Here is a 22,839-nt window from a genome sequence, read left to right as displayed (position 1 = left end):
AAGAAGCCATTAAGCACCTCTGCCATTTCCACATTTTCTGTTATTGTCCCCCCCCCCCCCCCCCATTAACGGGCCTACCCTGTCCTTGGTCTTCCTCTTTCTTCTAATGTATTTGTAGAGTATTTTCTTTTTACCTTTTATGTCTCTAGCCAGTTTGATCACTTGATGATTACCTGTTCTGTTCATTCCCTCTGGGGTACCTGGCTTTGGCCACTGTCAGAAGACAGGATACTGGGCTAGATGAACCTTTGGTCTGATCCAGTATGGCCGTTCTTATGTTTTTATGTTGTTGGATAATCTGTGCCCTGCTGAGTTATTTTCCAAACAGATGTCTAAGTAAAGTCCCCCATCACCACCAAGTCCTGTGCTTTGAATGATTTGGTTAGTTGTTTAAAAAAGCCTTATACACCTCTTCTTAGTTAGGTGATTAGGTGGTCTGTGGTAGACCTCTACCATGACATCACCCTTGATTTTTTACCCCTTTTATTCTTTCCCGGAGACTTTCAACAAGTCTGTCTCCTATTTCAATCTCAACCTCAGTCCAAGTGTAGACATTTTTAATATACAAGACAACACCTCCTCCTTTTTTTCCCTGCCTGTCCTTCCTGAGCAACCTGTACCCTTCTATACCAATATTCCAGTCATGCGTATTATCCAAACAAGTCTCTACGATGCCAACTATGTCATAGTTGTGCTTATTTACTAGCATTTACAGTTCTTCCTGCTTATTCCCCATACTTCACACATTAGTATACAGACATCTAAGATGCTGATTTAATTTCCCCCCCCAGTTCCGTCTTGTCTCTCCCTTATCCCTGCTATAACAGCCCATGCTCCCCATAAATGATGACCCAGACTTGAAGAAGAGCTCTGGGTAAGCTTGAAAGATTGTCTTTCTAACCAACAGAAGTTGGTCCAATAAAAGATATTAGCTCATCCACCTTGACCCATGGATATGTTATTTCAAAAAATAATAATTTTGACAGGAAAGAGAACTAAAGAACTTAATTGAAAAATTATACTAATTAAAAAACTAGTTATTCAAATAAAAATATTCCCTGTATTATTTGCAAAGTTCCATTACTTATAGAAAGCCAGTCTATCAAACTATCATTTATTAGAAAGAACGCTATCAGCACAAAGATCGATACTTGTTTGACAAAAACACTGAAAGCTGACAGACAACTCCATTTTCACAAGACTGCACTATTTCCTTATTATATGAAAAAATGTAGAGGCCAAGCATACGGAAACTGTTCCAAGACATAAATGTATTCTTTTTATATAATTTTTGAATAACAACATAAAAACGGCCATACTGGATCAGACCAGTGGTCCACCTAGCCCAGTATCCTGTCTTTCGACAGGGGCCAATGCCAGGTACTTCACAGGGAACGATCAGAACAGGCAATTGAGTGATCCATCCCATCATCCTCTCCCAGCTTCTGGCAAGCAGAGGTTAGGGACACACAGAGCATAGTGTTGCATCTCTGACCATCCTGGCTAATAGCCATTGATGGACCTATCCTCCGTGAACTTATCTAGTTCTTTTTTGAACCCTGTTGTTTTAGCTTTCACAGCACCCTTTTGAACCAAGTTCCATAGGTTAACTGTATGTTGTGTGAAGAAGTACTTCCTTTCGTTTGTTTTAAACCTGCTGCATATTGATTTCATTGGGTGGACACCTAGTTCTTGTGTTATGTGAAGGAGTAAATAACATTTCCATATTCACTTTCTCCACGTCGTTCAAGATTTTATAGACCTCTATCATATCACCTCTTAGTAGTGTCTTTTCCAAGCTGAAAAGTCCCAGTCTTTTTAATCTCTCCTCGTACAGAAGCTGTTCCATACCCCTAATCATTTTTGTTGCTCTTCTCTGATATCTTTTCCAATTCTAATATACCGTTTTTGAGATGAGGCAACCAGACCTGCAAACAGTATTCAAGATGTGGGTATACCATGGATTTATATAGAGGCATTAAGATATTTTCCGTCTTATTATCTATCCCTTTCCTAATGGTTCCTAACATTCTGTTAGCTTTTTTGACTGCCACACATTGAGCGTATGTTTCAGAGAACTATCCACAATGACTCCAAGATCTCTTTCTGAACTTAATACAGCTTAAACACCTTGACTAATTTGAAATGAAATTAATGAGAAACTAGAAGTTAAAATTCAGACTGAAACAAGAAAGCAGTTCAAATACAAATACCAGCACAATTCTGAGACCTCAGGATCCAACTGACAAAATACTTAATTATGCTAAAAAAAGGCACGAAAGATGTAAAAATTGACATACGACAGTTAAACCAAAACATTCAACATTTGGTTTAACATCATGTAATTGTAAAATAACTTTCACAGATATTGTCTCAAATGTTTCAAACAAGTTGACTTTGAAAATACAGCCAGATAATTTGTCAGGAATTTGAAAACCCAAACTTAGCCTTTTTTTTCCCATAGATGTCAAATCTCAAATATCTAAATATTCATAAATGAACTCTTATTCTCATCTGTCGAGTATTTTTATTAGAATAGAGTAATTAAAATATTGGGTTCACGTGATCAGCATGTGGAAGTTCCGAGTGGAAGAAAGTTATCAAATCTCACATTCTAAGTGTCTGGAAATCAACTCTTTAGGCATGAAAAACAAGTATAATGCAATTTTAGTATTTATATTTAACTTTAAATGTTTGAGGGAAAGACATGGTAAAGTATTACACAAAGCCCTCTGACAAACTCAGAAAAGGAACTCAAAGCTTTTGGGGAAACTGAGCTCTAAAACCCGAGCACTGTATTTCACCAGACATTTTTAGGTATAAAAGATAATAACTGGCTCCCAAATATGCCTTTGCATATGTGTCAAGGTTCCTCCCCCACTCTGAACTCTAGGGTACAGATGTGGGGACCTGCATGAAAAACCTCCTAAGCTTATCTTTACCAGCTTAGGTCAAAACTTCCCCAAGGTACAAAATATTCCACCCTTTGTCCTTGGATTGGCCGCTACCACCACCAAACTAATACTGGTTACTGGGGAAGAGCTATTTGGACACATCTTTCCCCCCAAAATACTTCCCAAAACCTTGCACCCCACTTCCTGGACAAGGTTTGGTAAAAAGCCTCACCAATTTGCCTAGGTGACTACAGACCCAGACCCTTGGATCTGAGAACAATGAAAAAGCATTCAGTTTTCTTACAAGAAGACTTTTAATAAAAATAGAAGTAAATAGAAATAAAGAAATCCCCCCTGTAAAATCAGAATGGTAGATACCTTACAGGGTAATTAGATTCAAAACATAGAGAATCCCTCTAGGCAAAACCTTAAGTTACAAAAAAGATACACAGACAGGAATAGTCATTTTATTCAGCACAGTTCTTTTCTCAGCCATTTAAAGAAATCATAATCTAACACATACCTAGCTAGATTACTTACTAAAAGTTCTAAGACTCCATTCCTGGTCTATCCCCGGCAAAGACAGAATATAGACAGACACACAGACCCTTTGTTTCTCTCCCTCCTCCCAGCTTTTGAAAGTATCTTGTCTCCTCATTGGTCATTTTGGTCAGGTGCCAGCGAGGTTACCTTTAGCTTCTTAACCCTTTACAGGTGAGAGGAGCTTTCCCCTGGCCAGGAGGGATTTCAAAGGGGTTTACCCTTCCCTTTATATTTATGACACGCCCCCCAAATCTCAGCTAGGGTGAAACACTGGCTGGGATTTCTTCCTGGAGCTCTAGAAAAAACAGAGTTAATAAGACACATGTATCTCTAAATATACTAACAAGTACATAAAGACTAACAATATTTTCCACATCTCAAGGACGATTTTAACCAGTTGATTCTGGGAAACTTTCACGGGAGAGTGCATCAGCCACTTTGTTAGAAGCTCCTGAGATGTGTTGGATGTCGAAATCAAAATCTTGGAGAGCTAAACTCCACCGAAGAAATTTTTTGCTATTTTCTTTGACGGTGTGAAGCCACTTCAGTGCAGCATGGTCGGTTTGCAGGTGGAAACGCCGTCCCCAAACATATGGACGTAGCTTTTCCAGAGCGTAGACAATGGCGTAACATTCTTTTTCAGTGACTGACCAGTTGCTTTCCCTCTCAGACAGTTTTTTGCTGAGAAACACTACAGGGTGGAATTCTTGATCAGGTCCTTTCTGCATTAAAACTGCTCCCACACCACGCTCGGACGCATCTGTGGTTACTAGGAACGGTTTGTCAAAGTCTGGGGCCCTTAGTACAGGGTCAGACATGAGTGTCGCTTTAAGCTTGTTAAAGGCCTTCTGACACTTGTCGGTCCACTGAACAGCATTTGGCTGTTTCTTTTTGGTTAGGTCTGTCAGTGGGGCAGCGATTTGGCTGTAGTGCGGTACAAATCGTCTGTAATAACCGGCCAAGCCTAAGAAGGATTGAACCTGTTTCTTTGACTTTGGGACAGGCCACTTTTGGATGGCATCCACTTTGGCCTGTGGGGGCTGATAGTTCCTTGACCCACCTGGTGTCCAAGGTAAGTCACTCTGTTTAGGCCTATTTGACACTTCTTAGCCTTAACAGTTAGTCCTGCCTCCCTTATGCGCTCAAGGACTTTTTGTAGATGTTCCAGGTGGTCTGCCCAGGAATCCGAAAATATGGCCACATCGTCAAGGTAGGCGACTTCATATTCTCCTAATCCCGCTAGGAGACCATTTACAAGTCTTTGGAAAGTGGCGGGTGCATTTCGCAGCCCGAAAGGGAGTACATTAAATTCATACAGCCCGAGATGTGTGGTGAAGGCTGACCTTTCCTTGGCAGATTCATCTAGCGGTACCTGCCAGTACCCCTTGGTTAAGTCCAAGGTAGAGATGAACTGGGCCCGTCTCAGTTTCTCTAATAGTTCATCTGTGCGTGGCATTGGATAGTTGTCTGGTCGAGTTACAGCATTTAGCTTACGGTAGTCCACGCAAAAACGTATTTCCCCATCTGGTTTGGGAACTAGAACCACTGGAGATGCCCATGCACTTTCAGAGGGGCGGATTACACCCATCTGTAACATATCCTGGATCTCCCGTTCTATAGCAGTTTTAGCTTGAGGAGAAACCCGGTAAGGTTGGACTCTAATTGGGCGAGCATTACCTGTGTCAATGGAGTGGTATGCCCGTTCAGTCAGTCCTGGGGTGGCTGACAACATTGGCGCGTAGCTAGTGCACAGCTCCTGGATCTGCTGTCGCTGCATATGCCCAAGGGTCATGGAGAGGTTCACCTCTTCCACACCACCACCACATTTCCCTTCGTAGTAGACACCTTCAGGCCACTCAGCGTCGTCTCCTCCCTGGGCTGTAAACTGACAAACCTTTAATTCTCTTGAATAAAAGGGCTTTAGAGAATTAATATGGTACACCTTAGGCTTTCGGTTGGAGGTGGGGAATGCTATGAGATAATTAACAGATCCCAGGCGCTCCTGGACCATGAATGGCCCTTCCCACGATGCTTCCATTTTATGGGCCTGGAGCGCCTTTAAGACCATGATCTGGTCCCCTACTTTGAAGGAACGCTCTCTGGCATGTTTATCATACCAGGCTTTTTGCTCTTTTTGAGCATCCTGTAAGTTTTCTTTAGCAAGGGCTAAAGAGGTTCGGAGGGTGTTTTGTAGGTTGGTTACAAAGTCCAGATTGTTAGTTCCTGGAGAAGGTGTAAATCCCTCCCATTGCTGCTTCACCAACTGCAATGGCCCCTTAACCTCACGGCCATATACAAGTTCAAATGGGGAAAACCCTAAACTGGGGTGTGGTACAGCTCTGTAGGCAAAGAGCAACTGCTGCAACACTAGGTCCCAATCATTGGAGTGCTCATTTACGAATTTACGTATCGTGGCCCCCAAAGTTCCATTAAACTTCTCCACCATGCCATTTGTTTGATGGTGGTAAGGAGTGGCAACCAAGTGATTTATCCCATGAGCTTCCCAAAGGTTTTTCATAATTCCTGCCAGGAAATTAGTCCCTGCATCTGTGAGGATGTCGGAGGGCCAACCTACCCTGGCAAAAATGTCTGCTAGTGCCTGGCACACACTTTTAGCCCTGGTGTTGCTTAGAGCTACTGCTTCTGGCCATCGGGTGGCAAAATCCATGAAAGTCAGTATGTACTGCTTTCCTCTGGCTGTCTTTTTCGGAAAAGGACCCAGAATATCCACAGCTACTCGCTGAAATGGAACTTCAATGATGGGGAGTGGCTGGAGAGGGGCTTTGACCTGGTCTTGGGGTTTTCCCACTCTTTGGCACACCTCACAAGACTGGACATAGGTAGAAACATCCTTGCCCATTCCCTCCCAGTGGAATGACCCCCCCAAACGGTCTTTGGTCCTGTTCACCCCAGCATGGCCACTAGGGTGATCGTGGGCTAAGCTCAAGAGCTTGGCCCGGTATTTAGTTGGAACTACCAACTGTCTCTGAGGATGCCAGTCTTCCCAGAAAGAGTTTCCTTGTATAAAAGTCCTCTTTCTACAACAAACCTGGATCGATTAGAAGAGCTGAGAGGCAGTGGGTTGCTCCGTGCCGCCATCCAAGCTCTCTGGAGGCTTTCATCTGCTTCCTGTTCGGTCTGGAACTGTTCCCTTGATGTTGGAGACATCAGTTCCTCATGGGATTGTGGACCTAGGCTTGGTCCCTCTAGAAGCGATATAGGGGATGGAGCTGTTTCTGTTGACTGTGAACCGCTCTCCGCTGGTGCACTATGTTGGGATTCAGGCTCCGGCTGAGCCTCTTGTGTAGGGTTATCGGCTGCTGCCAGTTCAGGTTCAGTGGGGCCCTCTGTGTTGAGGTTGCAAGTACTGGATTCAGTACTGACACTGGGTCTGGTGTTGGTTGTTCGGCTGGTTCCGGTTCTGGGACTGGTTCTGTCTGGGTCTCTGGGACTGGATCCACTACTGCTGTTGCAGATATTGGCCTGGGGTCTGGGTCCATCACCTCTGACCGGGTCCTGATAGAAGTTTTCAGAACAGAGCTAGGCCTCACGGCTTGTTTAGCCTGGCTGCGGGTGACCGTTCCCACCCTCTTGGCCTGCTTCACATGATTGGCCAACTCTTCCCCCAACAGCATGGGGATGGGATAATCATCATAGACTGCAAAAGTCCACGTTCCTGACCAGCCCTTGTACTGGACAGGCAACTTGGCTGTAGGCAAATTAAAAGAGTTGGACTTGAAGGGTTGAATCGTCACTTGGATCTCTGGGTTGATTAAATTGGGGTCCACTAAGGAAGCATGGATAGCTGACACTTGTGCTCCGGTGTCCCTCCACGCGGTGACCTTCTTCCCGCCCACACTCACAGTTTCCCTCCGCTCCAAGGGTATCTGGGAGGTATCTGGGCCTGCGGACCTCTGGTGTGATTCCGGTGCAATGAACTGTAATCTGTTGGGGTACTTGGGACAGTTGGCCTTTACATGCCCCAGCTCGTTACCTTTAAAACATCGTCTAGCTGACGGGTCACTGGGGCGAGGTGGGTTGCTGGAGAATGGGGTGGTGGGACGATAAGGGGTCTGGAGGGTTCTTTGGGAGGTAGGTGGGGCCTTGGGCGGCCCCCGGTAATAGGGTGTGGTCTGGGGTGGTCCCTTCTGGTCTCCGCTCCAACTGCGACCAGTTTTCTTCTTCTCTGCCACCTCCACCCATCTGGCTCCAATCTCTTCTGCCTCGATTACAGTTTTGGGTTTCCCATCTAGGATGTATCTTTCTATTTCCTCAGGAACACCCTCTAAGAATTGTTCCATTTGCATTAGGAAGGGCAAATTTACTGGAGACTCACCACTTGCTCCTGATATCCAGGCGTCCCAATGTTTCACAACATGGTAGGCATGTCGGGTAAATGACACGTCTGGTTTCCACCTTAGGGCTCTGAACCTCCGACGAGAATGCTAGGGTGTTAACCCCATTCTGACTCTCGCCTTGGATTTAAACAGTTCATACTTGTTCATGTGTTCTTTAGGCATTTCAGCTGCCACCTCAGCTAAGGATCCACTGAGCTGTGGCCTCAGCTCTACCATGTATTGGTCGGTAGAGATGCTGTACCCAAGGCAGGCCCTTTCGAAGTTTTCTAAGGCGGCCTCAGTATCATCACCTGCCTTGTAGGTGGGGAACTTTCTGGGATGGGAAGTGGTACTTGGAGAAGGATTGCTAGGGTTTGTTGGGATATTCCGCTGAGCCTTTATCTTCTCCACCTCCTCCACATGCTTCCTCTCTTTTTCCTTCTCCTCCAGTTCTTTGGCCCTTGCTTCCATTTCTTTGTCCCTTGCTTCCATTTTCAGCCACATGAGTTCTATCTGTCTTTCATGTTCCCTTTGTTTTTCCACAGCCTGAAATCTGGCTAATTCCAGCTTTTGTCGAGCCGTGGATTTTGTCATTCTAACCTCTCTGTTTTTTAACTAACTTTACACCCAAGGTTTAGAAATAAACAAACAAAACTTGGCTGTAAAATTTTGCTGTGCTGGAATAGAATACCTATTCTCTGATAGTGATTGTCAGCCTACAGAAAAAGACAATTCTCTTGTCTCTGCTCTGGGCCCAAATCAAAGCTAAAAACCTCCAACTACTTGGAAACCTGCTTACCAGCAGCCCAAAGGAAAAAAAAATTTCCTTTTTAAACTTGTGCTCCTTGTAAAAAATCAAAATCCAAAAAAAAAAAAAAAAACCCTGCCCTTTTTGTCTCCAGGCAAATGGGTAGAACACCCCCCTCCCTATTTACTTTTAGGGAAAAAAAAATTCTGGGTTGGAAGACTGAATTTCCCTGCAGGAGCTAAGTACCCTGCCTCCAGGCAAAGAAAACCTGCAATTCACAAAGATAATCCCCTTTTGTCTCAGCTCTGGCTCCAAAGCAGAGAGAAAACAAGCTGCTTTTCCAGCAGCTCCAAAGGAAAAAAAAATTTCCTTTTTAAAATCTGTATTTCTAGTTCAAAAAACCTCAAATTGATCTCAAAATGATTTCAGGTTAATCCCACCACTCTGCCACCATGTCAAGGTTCCTCCCCCACTCTGAACTCTAGGGTACAGATGTGGGGACCTGCATGAAAAACCTCCTAAGCTTATCTTTACCAGCTTAGGTCAAAACTTCCCCAAGGTACAAAATATTCCACCCTTTGTCCTTGGATTGGCCGCTACCACCACCAAACTAATACTGGTTACTGGGGAAGAGCTGTTTGGACGCGTCTTTCCCCCCAAAATACTTCCCAAAACCTTGCACCCCACTTCCTGGACAAGGTTTGGTAAAAAGCCTCACTAATTTGCCTAGGTGACTACAGACCCAGACCCTTGGATCTGAGAACAATGAAAAAGCATTCAGTTTTCTTACAAGAAGACTTTTAATAAAAATAGAAGTAAATAGAAATAAAGAAATCCCCCCTGTAAAATCAGAATGGTAGATACCTTACAGGGTAGTTAGATTCAAAACATAGAGAATCCCTCTAGGCAAAACCTTAAGTTACAAAAAAGATACACAGACAGAAATAGTTATTCTATTCAGCACAGTTCTTTTCTCAGCCATTTAAAGAAATCATAATCTAACACGTACCTAGCTAGATTACTTACTAAAAGTTCTAAGACTCCATTCCTGGTCTATCCCCGGCAAAGACAGAATATAGACAGACACACAGACCCTTTGTTTCTCTCCCTCCTCCCAGCTTTTGAAAGTATTTTGTCTCCTCATTGGTCATTTTGGTCAGGTGCCAGCGAGGTTACCTTTAGCTTCTTAACCCTTTACAGGTGAGAGGAGCTTTCCCCTGGCCAGGAGGGATTTCAAAAGGGTTTACCCTTCCCTTTATATTTATGACAATATGCTACAAAGGCCCAGGAGACATGGATATTCTCCACCCATTCTGGCTCTCCTCCATAAAGAAGTCATTCCACAAACCTTCCATGACTACAGTAACTGCAGAGGGCATTCCAGGGATCAGGGAACTGTGGTCCACAGTTTCAGTGCACAGAGCCTCTGTCAAAGCAATGGGTCTATCCCCTTTATTTCCCATTTCCTGACAGGAATAATCTGCATCAGGAAATAGAAAGCCCAATTTTAATTATTGAGTCTTTAGCAGCATCTTCGTAAGACACATTAGGGGCATCTTGAGCAAATTTTTCCGCATAAGTTATAATTTAAATTTGATGAAATGCAAGTTTAAACCATGAATAAAATCAATCATGAATAAGGCCCTAAATTGTACAAGCCTGAAACTGCAAGGAAAGCTGAATTCTGTTCTCTGTAATTAGACATACTTAAGAAAAGTCACCGAAAAATTAGTGTGTCAGATATTTTTTTTTTTCCAATTTTCCATTATGAGTGCTCATCTCTTCATTTCAGGAAATGTTCATTACTAGTCTATAGCGACAAAAAGAAAGACATTGTAAACAATAGTGTCCCTTATGGATATCAACCCAGCCACAGATCTTGTTTTTGTTTGCACATCCTGAACATCAGTCACAGCTGTTTTTTGTTTTGTTAACTAATCCCTAGCAATGCCAGCTCTGCTAGGACAGCAAATGTTCAGTGACTATTTATTTTGAGGGTAATTGTGATGCAGGCTATAGGGAGTTTACATTTCCCAGTAGGAAATGTAAGGTGGAAAAACTTCTGGAGCAGAAGAAATTATTTAAACAAATCCTTCAAAACCAATGCAAATCAAAACACTCGTGTTTATTCCTTATGTTCAACAAAATGACATTAACAGCACAAAGCAAAACATGTCTTACCTGTGCATTTAAACTTGTTTAATTGTTCATGGACTTGCATTATAAATATCTCTAGAGTCCATTTTCCTCTGAATACAGGACAAGGTAATATTTGAATCTGGTCCCATGTTATATGAGATTGACTAACTAAGAGCCAAATGAAAGGGGACAAACTTTGCTCAATGTTACCCAAACACTCTGTCAACAACTCAAAATATTAGGGGCTTTGGGACTGATCTCAGATTTTTGCATTTGAAGAAATCATGGTACCAAGAATGATGTTCTTTATGTGGCTCTTTCTAGAAAGTGCCATAGAATTTTTTTAGTGTAGAATTTATGCAAAACTAAAACATGTCTTAATAAATATTCATAATGTTTAAAGCATGAAAAGTGTTTCTAATAAGTTTAATATGGAATTTTATTAAATCAACTTTCTACTGCTTTTTTGTAGTCTTCATTATATGTTTATACATTTCTTTTGTTAAATCAATCCATTCATAAAACAGCAATAAAGAATAATAGAGGGCATCTGAATAAAACTCCATTACAAATGATAAGAAGAAATTCAGATCATTTTAATAATAAACGGTGATAATATGCACTCAAGAGATATCACTAACAAAACTCTCCATAATGGAAAACCATGAAGAAACAACTTTGGATATTACATTCTATTACATGAACATTTCAGCTCAGCTTCTGTTATACCCATTTTTAATATTTCATCAGCAATCAAGTCTTATCTCATATTGCTTTAGAGACTGCAGGATCCTGATCATCTGGTGACAAGTTCATGGCGGGGTCTCTGACCTGATGTGAAATGTTCTGCCAGCCACATGGGTCCTGCAAGCGGTGTGCTTATAGCTCTGGATTACCTTAATCTGGTCATGCCAACAGATCCTTTCCTTCCCCCCAGCTCCTGCTCCATAACACTGCCATAGCAGCATACAGGAGTGTTCCCCTTCCTACTCCTCAACTTGACAATAGAATGGGCCCATGTAAAAAGTGACAGCAGAGTTGGTACCCTGCACTTGTTGAGGGAAAAAGCAAGGGGCAGTGTCAGTAACAGCACCTGGATTATTATAGTCACGTCCCCACTTCTGGCATGTGAATATATTAATACATCATCCTACAATGGGCATAAAGTCGGGCTGCCTGCATTAGATATGGTTTGCAGCTAGGCTTTACAATGGAGCAGGTGTGTCTGCAATTCTACAGAAGCAGAGGAATTCTGAGAGACTAGGTATTGGCAGCACTGTATGGAAACTTTGTAGTGTCATCGGCAAATCCTGAACCTCTGGGAGAACAATATAGCAGCTGAGACCAGGTTGTTTTTTTAATGTTTATCAAGACATTTTACCTGGAATCTTTACTAAGACATGCACCTCAGACAGGTTTGGCAACAGAAAAAGGCCAGATAAACCCATAAAAGGGCATACCATTTGAGAAAGTGGCGACCAAACATAAAAGGATTTCTTGTAGTTGTCCAAACATGTTTTCGAAGGATAGTATCCAGCTGTTCAAAGAATGGACTATTTTTGTCAATATTGTCCCTACAGCTAGATAAGAGTTTGATTATCCAAGAGGTTTGAGTAGATGGGGATACACGTAGCCTCCCTCAAGTAAATGAAGCATGGTCAAAGATGCAGATTTAAGGTGACTTTGGAATGTTTAGGTAGAGGCAGAGATATACTGCAATGCTTAATTAATATTTTAAGGATGTATGTGTTTGACCTTAAAGTTTAACTTTTTTGTTTTTTTCATCTGTGAATTTCATTTTTATTGAAACTTATAACAAACATTATGTGTCTAACCCTTTTTTTTTTTTAATAATAAGCTCAATAGCTTTCAAAGGTGGAGCTCATGAGTAAGGCTGCAATTTAGTCATGGATATTGTTAGTAGAAGTCAGGGACAGGTCATGGACAATAATAAAAAATTCAGGGAAGCCTGTGACTCGTCCCTGACTTCTACTAACAATATCCGTGACAAAATGGGGAGCCTGGGCTCCAGGGTTCCCTTCCGCTGGAGGCTCTGAGCTGGGGGGGTCCCCCCGCCGCCCGCAGTGGCCGGAAACTGGGGGGGGGGGTCCCCTGCCGCAAGGCGGCAAGGGTACCCCATGGCTCCTTGCCTCCACAGGTGGCTGGTGACCTGCAGCTCCCAGCCAGAGCTGGCTGAAATCACGAAGGTCTTCAGAAGTCATGGATTCCATGACTTCCATGACTAAATTGCAGCCTTACTCATGAGTATCACAAGCTTTGTCAATATAGTTCCATCAGCAGAGCTTCTAACGGCCATCAGTCATTTCAGTATTAACATCACATCCATGGAACTCAACAACATACATCAATGCAGCACTAACAGAATATGCTACAGTTCTGCAACATCAATTAGAAGATGTTAAGAGTCCTCCGGGAAGTTACAAGTTTCACAAGATACGCTATTGGAACTTTTAAGCTCCAGAAAGTCTCAAGAAAGGTAAAAGCGCAGCTGGCACAGGCAACAAAGCTTATAATTTTATGAGATCTTGAAGTGGAGATTGTAACTTACATTAGGCCTGAAACCTGTGACTCATGACAGTTACAAACTCAGCAAGTAACACTGGCAGCAATTGTAACAATTGTGGACACTGTTTTACTCAGGATGACCCTCAAATAAGTTATTGGTGTCTGAGGAGATTCCAAGTACTACAAGCTAGTTCCAAAATTAACAGTGTAATTAAATATCTTTTTAACATGGAAAGTAAACAAAACCAATATTGTCCACAATTTTTTTAAACTGAGAACAAGTATATATGATACATTTGAAACTGCTAAAGTGTAACTCTATTTTGGTACTAAAATGTGGATGTTAAGAATACTTTTCCCAAAAGGAAAAAAAAGTTAGTTCTCAAAATTTCCATGGCTAAAAATTATAGCTTCTTCAATCAACTTACAACTTTTGAAATAAACAGTTCAAAGCATTAGAAATATCAGACTGCTTCTTTAAAGAATTAAAGGGAGACACCAAAATTCAGGATAAGAATGGAAATTGTCTTTCACCTTGAACTATTAAGTCACTGCTATTATCTACATAATAAAATTCCAGGATTGTCGACCTGTGTGTCACTCTGAAGCCTAGACTTTCTGTGGAGTCATTGTGAAGAAATGGAAACAGCTATGTGGTTTAGAACTCGTTTTGTTCAGATTATCACAAGGTTGAATCATTACTGGGATTTGCAGTCTGTTACCATCCAAATTTTTAAATTCTCAGCCATTTTGACTTTATGAATTACAGCTGTGCAACAGCAAGGTCTGTATCTATGTCATGCCAAGAGTCCCAGACCGCTGCGATATCAGAGATAACTCAACCAGTTACCACCCTGACTCTACAGCTAATTTGAACGCAACCTCTTAATTGTTTGTATGAGATGGTGGATTACTTGGCCCAACTGCCACAGCTGTCTGACAGCATGACCTTTAAGCTACTATCTCCATAAAAAACTTCTGAAGTGTAACAGATTCTTACCTCAATTAGTTTTCTTTCATAGGAGTTTGCTAGTTCCTCATGGTTTTCTATTTGCTTTTGTTCAGGTATGGTAAATTCCCCATCAATATTCCAAAGGTTTGGCAGAACTAAAACAAAACAAAAAAATACAAGAGTAGCCTACAAAGGAAATAAATGTAGAAGCTCTTAAACACTTTTTTGAAAATGAACAGCTTTTAAAAAATCCTTGAAAATAAGTATCCTAATATGGTGCAAATTGTATGTGAGTAATATCAAACAATAAACTAAATACTGGAAAAAGTAATTTCAATGCCAAGGGTGCTTTCTTATAAGGTTTAATTAACTTCCCATAACTTAACAGCAAACATAAAAACTGAAAATGATTAGCTATTTGTGTGCATGGTTCCCTAATTCATGCATGCAGTCAATATAATTTTACACCTAAGCTATCTGAAAATTTAACTCTTAACTCTTTAAATTTAACTCTTAAAATCTCTGCCTATTTCTTTTTAACACATTTAAATTTATTTTTTTATGTTATCTGTATGATTTCCAGACTTACAATTCCCATTTGTTCTGTGATTCACCTACTATGATTAGATTATTTGTTCTTCACTAAAGGGGAAGCTGACCTTCAATACTTTTACACTACATATTGATGGGGACAGACCTCAAGAATATTTAGGAAGAATCAAATAAGTAATAACCATTATTAAGACGTTAGTCATTTTGTGTGCACGTTCACAATAACTGTGTTCTAAAATTAGATACACAATTTTATTAAATTTAAAAGCCTGACCCAAAAATAAATAACTACTCCCTAACTTGAAGTTTGCATAGTTTCAAAGATAGTTGATTACATTTCCTTAGTCAAGATACTGTAATTTTGAAAAAACAAAGAACTGTTGTTCAGTGAGTAAAAGTACACCAAAACTCCATAACCTTGACTAAATTACATTCAACAAATCTCAGAATACAATTCCATTTCCCTACAAGTCAATCAAAATTTGCTGAATAAACTATGATGGAGTCATGAAAGGAGAGTCCAATGTTGCCCGATCTCATATTACACATTAATTATATTACTTAAGAACCCCAGTTATTACTTTGAGGGTTGACAGGTTCTTGTCCCAAGATCAGGCCCAGTATTATTCCAATTATTATATAGCTGGGAACCCCGATGTGCACCGTTTCAACACTCAAGCTATAGGAACTCTTTTATATTTACAAATATAGTTTATTAATACATTTAGCACAGTCGGAAATACCCCAACTCAGTAAGGTAGATAGAGATACTACAGAATGTACATCTGCACATCGATATACTCACACCATCTCCTGTAGAACAATCTGAAATGTTAGCCATTATCTTCCTCCTCACCCTTACCTTCCCCAACATCACCAGTGGCCATCATTCAGGCACCTCCCGAGGACTACATCTCTCTCTCCTTCTGCCCCTAGGCTGGGATACCACTTTTATAATACATTACACTGACACCGCAATGTTCGGTGCATATACAGTGGGGGTTTTCCCGCTTTTCCTTATTTGTATTTCCTCACCTTACTAATGTTGGAGTGTTTTTTCCTATAGATTAGTATATCAGTGATCTCAACTTATCATTTACATCCATTCATTACCACGGCTCTTTCATGGTTAGATATCACATTTGTTATTTCTGTCCTAACTGGTTATTTCAGTTCTCTCCAAAATTCCAAGTTGTGGTGTACTTGTTAAGTTTAAAAGGGTATAAACTTAGGAAAGCCCCTCTGCCAACCTGCTTTAACACATCCTATATGTTAAAGGTTGCAGCCATATATGGACCTTATGCATTAGCTCGTCACCATCCATCTAGGTGAAAGGTCCCAAACATATGTATGCTAACTTTGCCTTTGCTCAACATACAAGATGTGACCTGCAGGTCCCTTGTGTTACAGCCAAAATATACTGTAATATAAATCTATAAACCTATTATAATAAAACAAATAATGAAACCCATAAGAAAATAAGAAACTTATAAGAAAAGATAGGTAGGCAAGCAAGCAGGCAAGGCTTATCTCATGTATCTCATGTACCTGTTATGTATGTCAGTTCATTTCCAGGACACTTCTGTGGTTGACTAATGTATCTGTGGTCAGAACTTCCCCTTAAACTCTATTTTCAGCTCCCCTAATACTGGAGTTTTCTGTTGGACTGTTTATATGTGCAAAGTTTATGTGTTCAAAGTGCATAGGTATCAAACCTTATGCTAACTTGCTGAAGCTAATGTCTTACAGCATACAGCCTACAGGCTCCTTGCATTACTGATGAATATAATGCAAAGCAGTAAATAAAATAAAGGCAAGCTAGCCCACTGGGCTACACAAACAATACAGAACAACATTTGAGAGTGATCAGATAGGAGAGGAAAATAAGTCAATTATTGCTTTTTCAGATCACTGTGCATTAGTTCTGAATCAAGTGACCAAAAATTTAATACCCTTCTAAAAAAGCATGTGTCAATGAAACTATCATTGAATTCAGAAAAACAATGTTTCAGAACATTCAGAAACAACTTGACCGTAAAAGTTAAGATTTAATTAACTATTTTGGGTCCATATTCTGAATCACTTGGTATATGATTCTGGATCACTTGGTATGACTAAAATACTATTATTTAAGTGTTGCAAGAATAGCTAATGTTCAGAATTTTTCTTACACAAGTTGCTGCAGCATTTAGGGTACAACCTGAACTGAAATTATTTTTCTATTTTTCAGAACTGCCAGCAAATGAAAAAATCAGTTATTAGCGGAGCTCTGGATTCTTGTCATTAGTGGTGGTGACGAAAAAGGAAGAAAGATCATAGCTTGATATTCAGAACTCAGATTGAATTTGCATGGTTGGAAGAAGATAATGATCATATATGTAATAAAATACAGTTCTTAAATGGTAATTTGTCAAACTGTATGCTACTAATATACCTGTGCTACTTGAAAATGTGATCAGCAGCCAATAATCTGCTGTGAAATGATGCATAACTGCCATCACTAACAACACCAAAGCTGATAACATTATGATTTATATAGACATCTGTTCTCAGTTAGAGGCAATTTTTATCCTACATTTATAACTGCACAACAGAAAGATATTGTTCAAATATAAAAAATTGTAAAGGAAAAAAAATTGGCAGAATGCAATCCTGATCTTAAATCAAAAGTCAAAGTTTCAAACATATTATGCTAAAATTAGAAATAATTATTTTTATGGTACAGAAAGACCACTTTTTAAAAGTGTATTTTTAAAATATTTTTTTTAAATTAGGTTATTTATGTTTAGAACATTTTTGAGGTTTGCTTTTAAGGTCTTGTTGTCTTCAGACCCATCTAATTTACCATTCTTTTTCTAAATTTGCCTAAATTAGTTTAAAAGACATGCAAGAGCTGTTTTTATTCATATGTGCTGTACAGCAGAAATTTAAGTTTTATGGATTAACTATTTAGACAAAACCTAACACTCTAGAGAACTGAACAGCATCTGCTTAGGCTCAGAAGGATCAGATATTTATTGATAACTGTCGGTAATCAACAATTTCACTGAATACACAAACCAATGAAAAAATATTTTCATTGATAATTCAAATTTACAGAAAGGTAAAGTAGAAATAATGCTGCTTGAGAATTTAGAGTTTGATTTAGGATATCCATTTTGTATATTTTGACATGTTACACTGGCAATCTGTATTTTAATGGTTATAAAGCTTTAACATTTTGAATGTCAAGGTCTACTGTCATTAAATAATGAAAGTCAAATGGAGTTTACAAGAAGTCACAAATAAACACTTGTGAAAGACCCAAAACAGCAGATCTCTAGCTTCAATCTGCCACAAAGTTTATGGGTAACCCTACACCACGTTCACACAAACCATGGCAGATGCAGATACTTGATGCACAAATGGAATATTAAAAGCTCTCCAGTGTGTGACTGTGGTCAACTAAAACAGACCACAGAACTATAACAACTCAATGCTTGATTCACAAATATGAAGGAGGCATCACAGCGATACACTCTGCTACTCCTGATGCAATTATATGGCTTAACCACCTAAATGTAAAATTATAGTTGTTGTTCTACATGTATATCAGTCATACGAAGAAGAAGATTAAATAATTATTGCCTGAAATCCCTATTGTCTGATCCCCTCAGAATTTCCCACAAGTGTAAAAACGTAAGTCAATATGAATTCGCCCACCCCCAAAATACTTTAAAATCCACAATTTTTCAAAGTGTGGAGTTTTAATAGATGGACATAGAAAAAATGCTTTAAAATAAACATCAGTGTTGTCTGTCAAAATTCTAAAAAATAAAAATTGAATTCTATCAAGCCTACATATGACTAAGTTAATTATTTTTAAGATGAGTCTTAATTCCTATTTGACAATGATAGAGTAGATATAGCAAGATACTGTAATTTTACATCCTGAATTGCTTTTATTAAGCTTGGATTACTTTCTTTTCCTACAGTCAATTCTTTGAAAGAGTTTCAATGCATGTCTATGATCTAAGACATCAAACTCAGGGACACAAAAAGACTGAGCATAAATTACAGCAGAATACACTTTGTCAGGGTACTGTACAGCTCAAGGGATTGCCAGTGCATTACAGAGCCTTTCATTTGTAAGGCTCTTATTTAATTCCAAGTCAAACTGGCAGTGATCAAAAGCAGTCTAGTGGCCCACGTGAAATGAATGACTATGGAGAGTGAACTTCCATTTAACCCCTCAGATACGGACCTTCTAGGTCAAAACTGATTAATAGGGCCCTACCAAATTCAGGAAAAACACATCACGGACCGTGAAATCTGGTCTCCGCCCGTGAAATCTGGTCTTTTGTGTGCTTTTACCCTATACTATACAGATTTCACAGGATAAACCAGCGTTTCTCAAATTGGGGGTCCTGACCCAAAAAGGAATTGCAGGGGTGTCACAAGATTATTTTAGGGGGGTGGCAGTATTGCCACCCTTCTAGGCTGCCTTCAGAGCTGGGCGACCGCATATAGGCAGCTCTTGGCCAGGCACCCAGTTCTGACGGCAGCATCCCACCAGCAGCAGCGCAGAAGTAAAGGTGGCAATACCATACTTCTGCGCTGCTGCCTGCAGAGGTGGGTGGCTGGAGAGTGGCGACTGCTGACTGAGGGCCCACTTCTGCAGGCAGCAGTGCAGAAGTAAGGGTGGCAATACCATACCATGCTCTGAAGGCAGAGCCGCTGCCAGCAGCAATGCAGAAGTAAGGGTAGCAGTACCATAACCCACCACAACTCCTTTTTGGGTTAGGACCCCTACAATTACAAATTCAGATTTAAATAGCTGAAATCATGAAATTTACGATTTTTAAAATTCTATGGCAGTGAAATTGGCCAAAATGGACAGTGAATTTGGTAGGGCCCTAATGATGAATATTGACAGGATCCTATGGGGAAGTTTGTACTTCCACTACCAGGACTTCTGTGGCAGGAGGTGTGGATTATATACAAATAGTAAACTCAGAATACTATATTTTATCCCCCGTTACAGGACAGCTAATGTGCTTTGCTGTTGCTAGCATGCAGGATGAAATCCTGATTTCTCCCACTTTGTGTCATCTTCATTGCCATCTTCAACTGGACATTTTTATCCAATTCCAGGTACTCAGTTTCAATTCATTCAATTCCCAAGTTTTGTGAAATTCTGCCAAAAGTATTAAGTGCAATTTAAATTTGACTTTCACTTTTTAGATGGCTCACTTCAGTTCAGCAAAATTCCAGTATTTCACCATACTGGTGTATGATCCTGTTTTTGCCACGTATTGTTTAAAGAGGCATCAGGATAACCATGAAGAAGGATGACAAAGAGCAAGAGATGGTGAGAGATGCAAGCCTGGAGATGCAAGAGAGTGAGCGCTAGGAATGGAGAGAGTTAGCTTTGAGAGTTGTTTGGATTACCTTTCAAAAGGCTGCAGATTTATTTTCTAGACAATGATCACAACTTTGAATACGCTTCTCTGGTTGGACCAGTTCCTTCTACTTTGTTAACTTTTTCTATGTTAAGTTTTCTCTCTTAAATGGCTTGCAAATTATCTAAATGTATAAGAGATTCATAAATACATCTTAGAATGAACGCATTATTATAAAATCCGAACTGTCATCATACCCTTCACAATCACATTTTCACTTGCTCACTTGGCTTGCAACTGCAGCTTCTTAGAAACAGAAGTTTTGCTAAATGAAAAGCAGCTTGACAGTGAAAATTACTTCTGGCTTATAACAAAATTCACAGAACTGTAAATTTTTGGTCCTACTGCAAAACCAATTAAAAAGATCTATTGTGGGGTAGGGGGCATATTTTGATACTTTGTGTGTTAATAATTTTGAAAGTAATAAGCTAGAAGGGTTTTTTTTTATTCTTGCAAACTTAATTTGGTGTCTGAAAGTCAAGTTATGTTCCTTCATTTTCATGCATCACCTTTATCAGTACCAGATTCAACAGAAACCCTGGTGCCAAACTCAGAGTTGATGGTCTAGGGTCTCTAAACTTCCCGAGGGTACTAGGGAGTAGTTTGAGAGACCTGCTTCATCCTGTGTCATTAACTCTGTGCCAATCCACACTCTTTCTGGAGGAGAAGAGCCTCCACAAGACCTGAAGTTCTCTTGATTGGTCTTATGTGATCTTTTCCTCAGTGCACTCAATGGGGGGCAGCTCTTCTCTGTCTTTTTGGAGAGGGCACCGGCTCCAGGGTGTAAAATGGAAGCACTCTCAGAACCTGAGGGAGACCTTTGATCCGACATACAACTGGTTGCATGGTCTGTTTGAGCAGCTGCTTTAGGCAAAGGTTTCTAGCCACCTGACTTGGTTCCGTGAACGATTTACAAATCAAATATCACTCTTCAACGTGGGCCTCGTCCAAGTACAACAAGCACCGAATGTGGGGAACGCTATTGGGGATCACTCTCCTTCATGGCAGACAACATTGAGGTTTCACCAAGGAAATACTCAACTAAATCTAACCAACACTAAAAGCACCAACTATGTACAACTAGAAAAAAGTCACTACAAGATAGAGACTGTGAGGTTAAGAACTACACAGAGCTCCAACTTCAGTCATAGTTAGTGAGAAGGAATTGAGGAGGGGAAGAGGCAGTGCTGCCTCATATAGCCAGAGGAAGGACTATGAGAAAGAGGCCCACGATCCACCCTCTGCTGGTACTACAAGGCAAAATTCTCCAGCTCTGGCACCCTGGGCGCACGCACACACACACCACCTAAGTGGAATGCATGGCTGCAGCTACTTGAAGAAAAAACTATCTGAATCCCAAGCAAGAGAAAAAAAATTGGTAGGGAAGGGTTGCAGACCAGACTGGATGAACAAGCATCTCATACAGATTATTAAGAGAAAGCAGAAAGCCTACAAAGAAAGGAAGAAGGAATGGATCACCAAGGAAAGCTACCTCTTGGAGGTCAGAAAGCATGGGAGAAAAGTGAGAACTGCCAAAAGCCAAGCAGAGTTGGACCTTAAAAATGAAATTAAAACCAATGGTAAAAGGTTATATACCAACATAAATAAAAAGAAACCAAAGAAAGAAGAAGTGGGACCGATAAGCACTAAGGATAGGGGTGGAAATTAAAGATAATCTAGATATGGCCCAACACTTAAACAAATACTTTGCCTCAGTTTTTAATGAGGGTAATGAGAGGCTTGGAGGCAATAGCAGGGTAGCTAATGAGAGCAAGGATATGGAAGAAGAAACTATCACATCTGAGGTGCAAACCAAACTCAAACATCTTAATGGGACCGAATTGCGGGGTTGGCTGATACTCTCCATCCAAAAATATTAAAGGAACTGATATATGGAATTGCAAGTCCAATAGCAAGGATTTTTAATGAATCCATAAATTCAGGGGTCATACCCTATGGCTGGAGAACTGCAAATATAGTGCCTATAATTAAGAAGGGAGGGGGGAAGTGATCTGGGAAACTAAAGGCCCTTTACTTTGACCTCAGTTACATGAAGAGTCTTAGAACAAATTTTGAAAGTGAAAGTAGTTAAGAACATAAAGGTAAAACAGTAAGTGGGATAACATACAACATGGTTTTACAAAAGCTAGATCACACTAGACCAACTCATCTTTTTCTTTGAGAAAATAACCAAAATTTTCTAGACAAAGGAAATGGAGTAGATCTAATCTACCGGGATTTCAGTAAAGCTTTTGTTACAGTTCTATATGGGAAATTATTAGTTACATTGGAGAAGGTGGGGATCCACTTGAGAGTTGAAAGGTGGGCAAAGAACACATTAAATGGGAGAATACGAAGGGTCATGCTGAAAAGTGACTTGTCAAGCTGGAGGGAGGGTACTAGTGGAGTTCCTCAAGGATTGGTCTTGGGACCAATCTTATTTAATATTTTCATTGATGACCTTGGCATAAAATGTAGGAGTGTGCTAATAAAATCTATGAATGACACAAAGTTGGGAGGGGCAGGGGGAGACTACCAATTCAGAGAACGACCAGAATATCATACAAGAAGATGTGGATGAAGTGGAAAACTAGAGTAATAGAAATGGAATGAAATTTAATTGTGCAAAGTCAGACACTTAGGAACTAACAAAAATATTTTTTGCTATAAGGTGGAGATGTATCAGGTAGAAGCAACAGAGGAGGAG

General features: G+C 40.3%; 1 protein-coding gene across 4 annotated transcripts in view; it reads right to left on the bottom strand.

Moving 5' to 3' along the window:
* Positions 1–22,839, bottom strand: part of SNX29 (sorting nexin 29) — a 459,980-nt gene that overhangs the window by 263,251 nt on the left and 173,890 nt on the right. For all 4 annotated transcript variants that reach the window (XM_077828715.1, XM_077828713.1, XM_077828712.1 and 1 more), the window contains one exon: positions 14,188–14,294. In XM_077828715.1, the coding sequence (XP_077684841.1) occupies positions 14,188–14,294 (107 nt within the window). The remainder of the gene's footprint in view (positions 1–14,187; positions 14,295–22,839) is intronic.

Source organism: Eretmochelys imbricata, chromosome 10 (assembly GCF_965152235.1).
Source record: "Eretmochelys imbricata isolate rEreImb1 chromosome 10, rEreImb1.hap1, whole genome shotgun sequence".
NCBI classification, from domain to species: Eukaryota; Metazoa; Chordata; order Testudines; family Cheloniidae; genus Eretmochelys; species Eretmochelys imbricata.
Note: the sequence above shows the minus strand (reverse complement) of the source record. Positions and strands in the feature narration are given on the sequence as shown.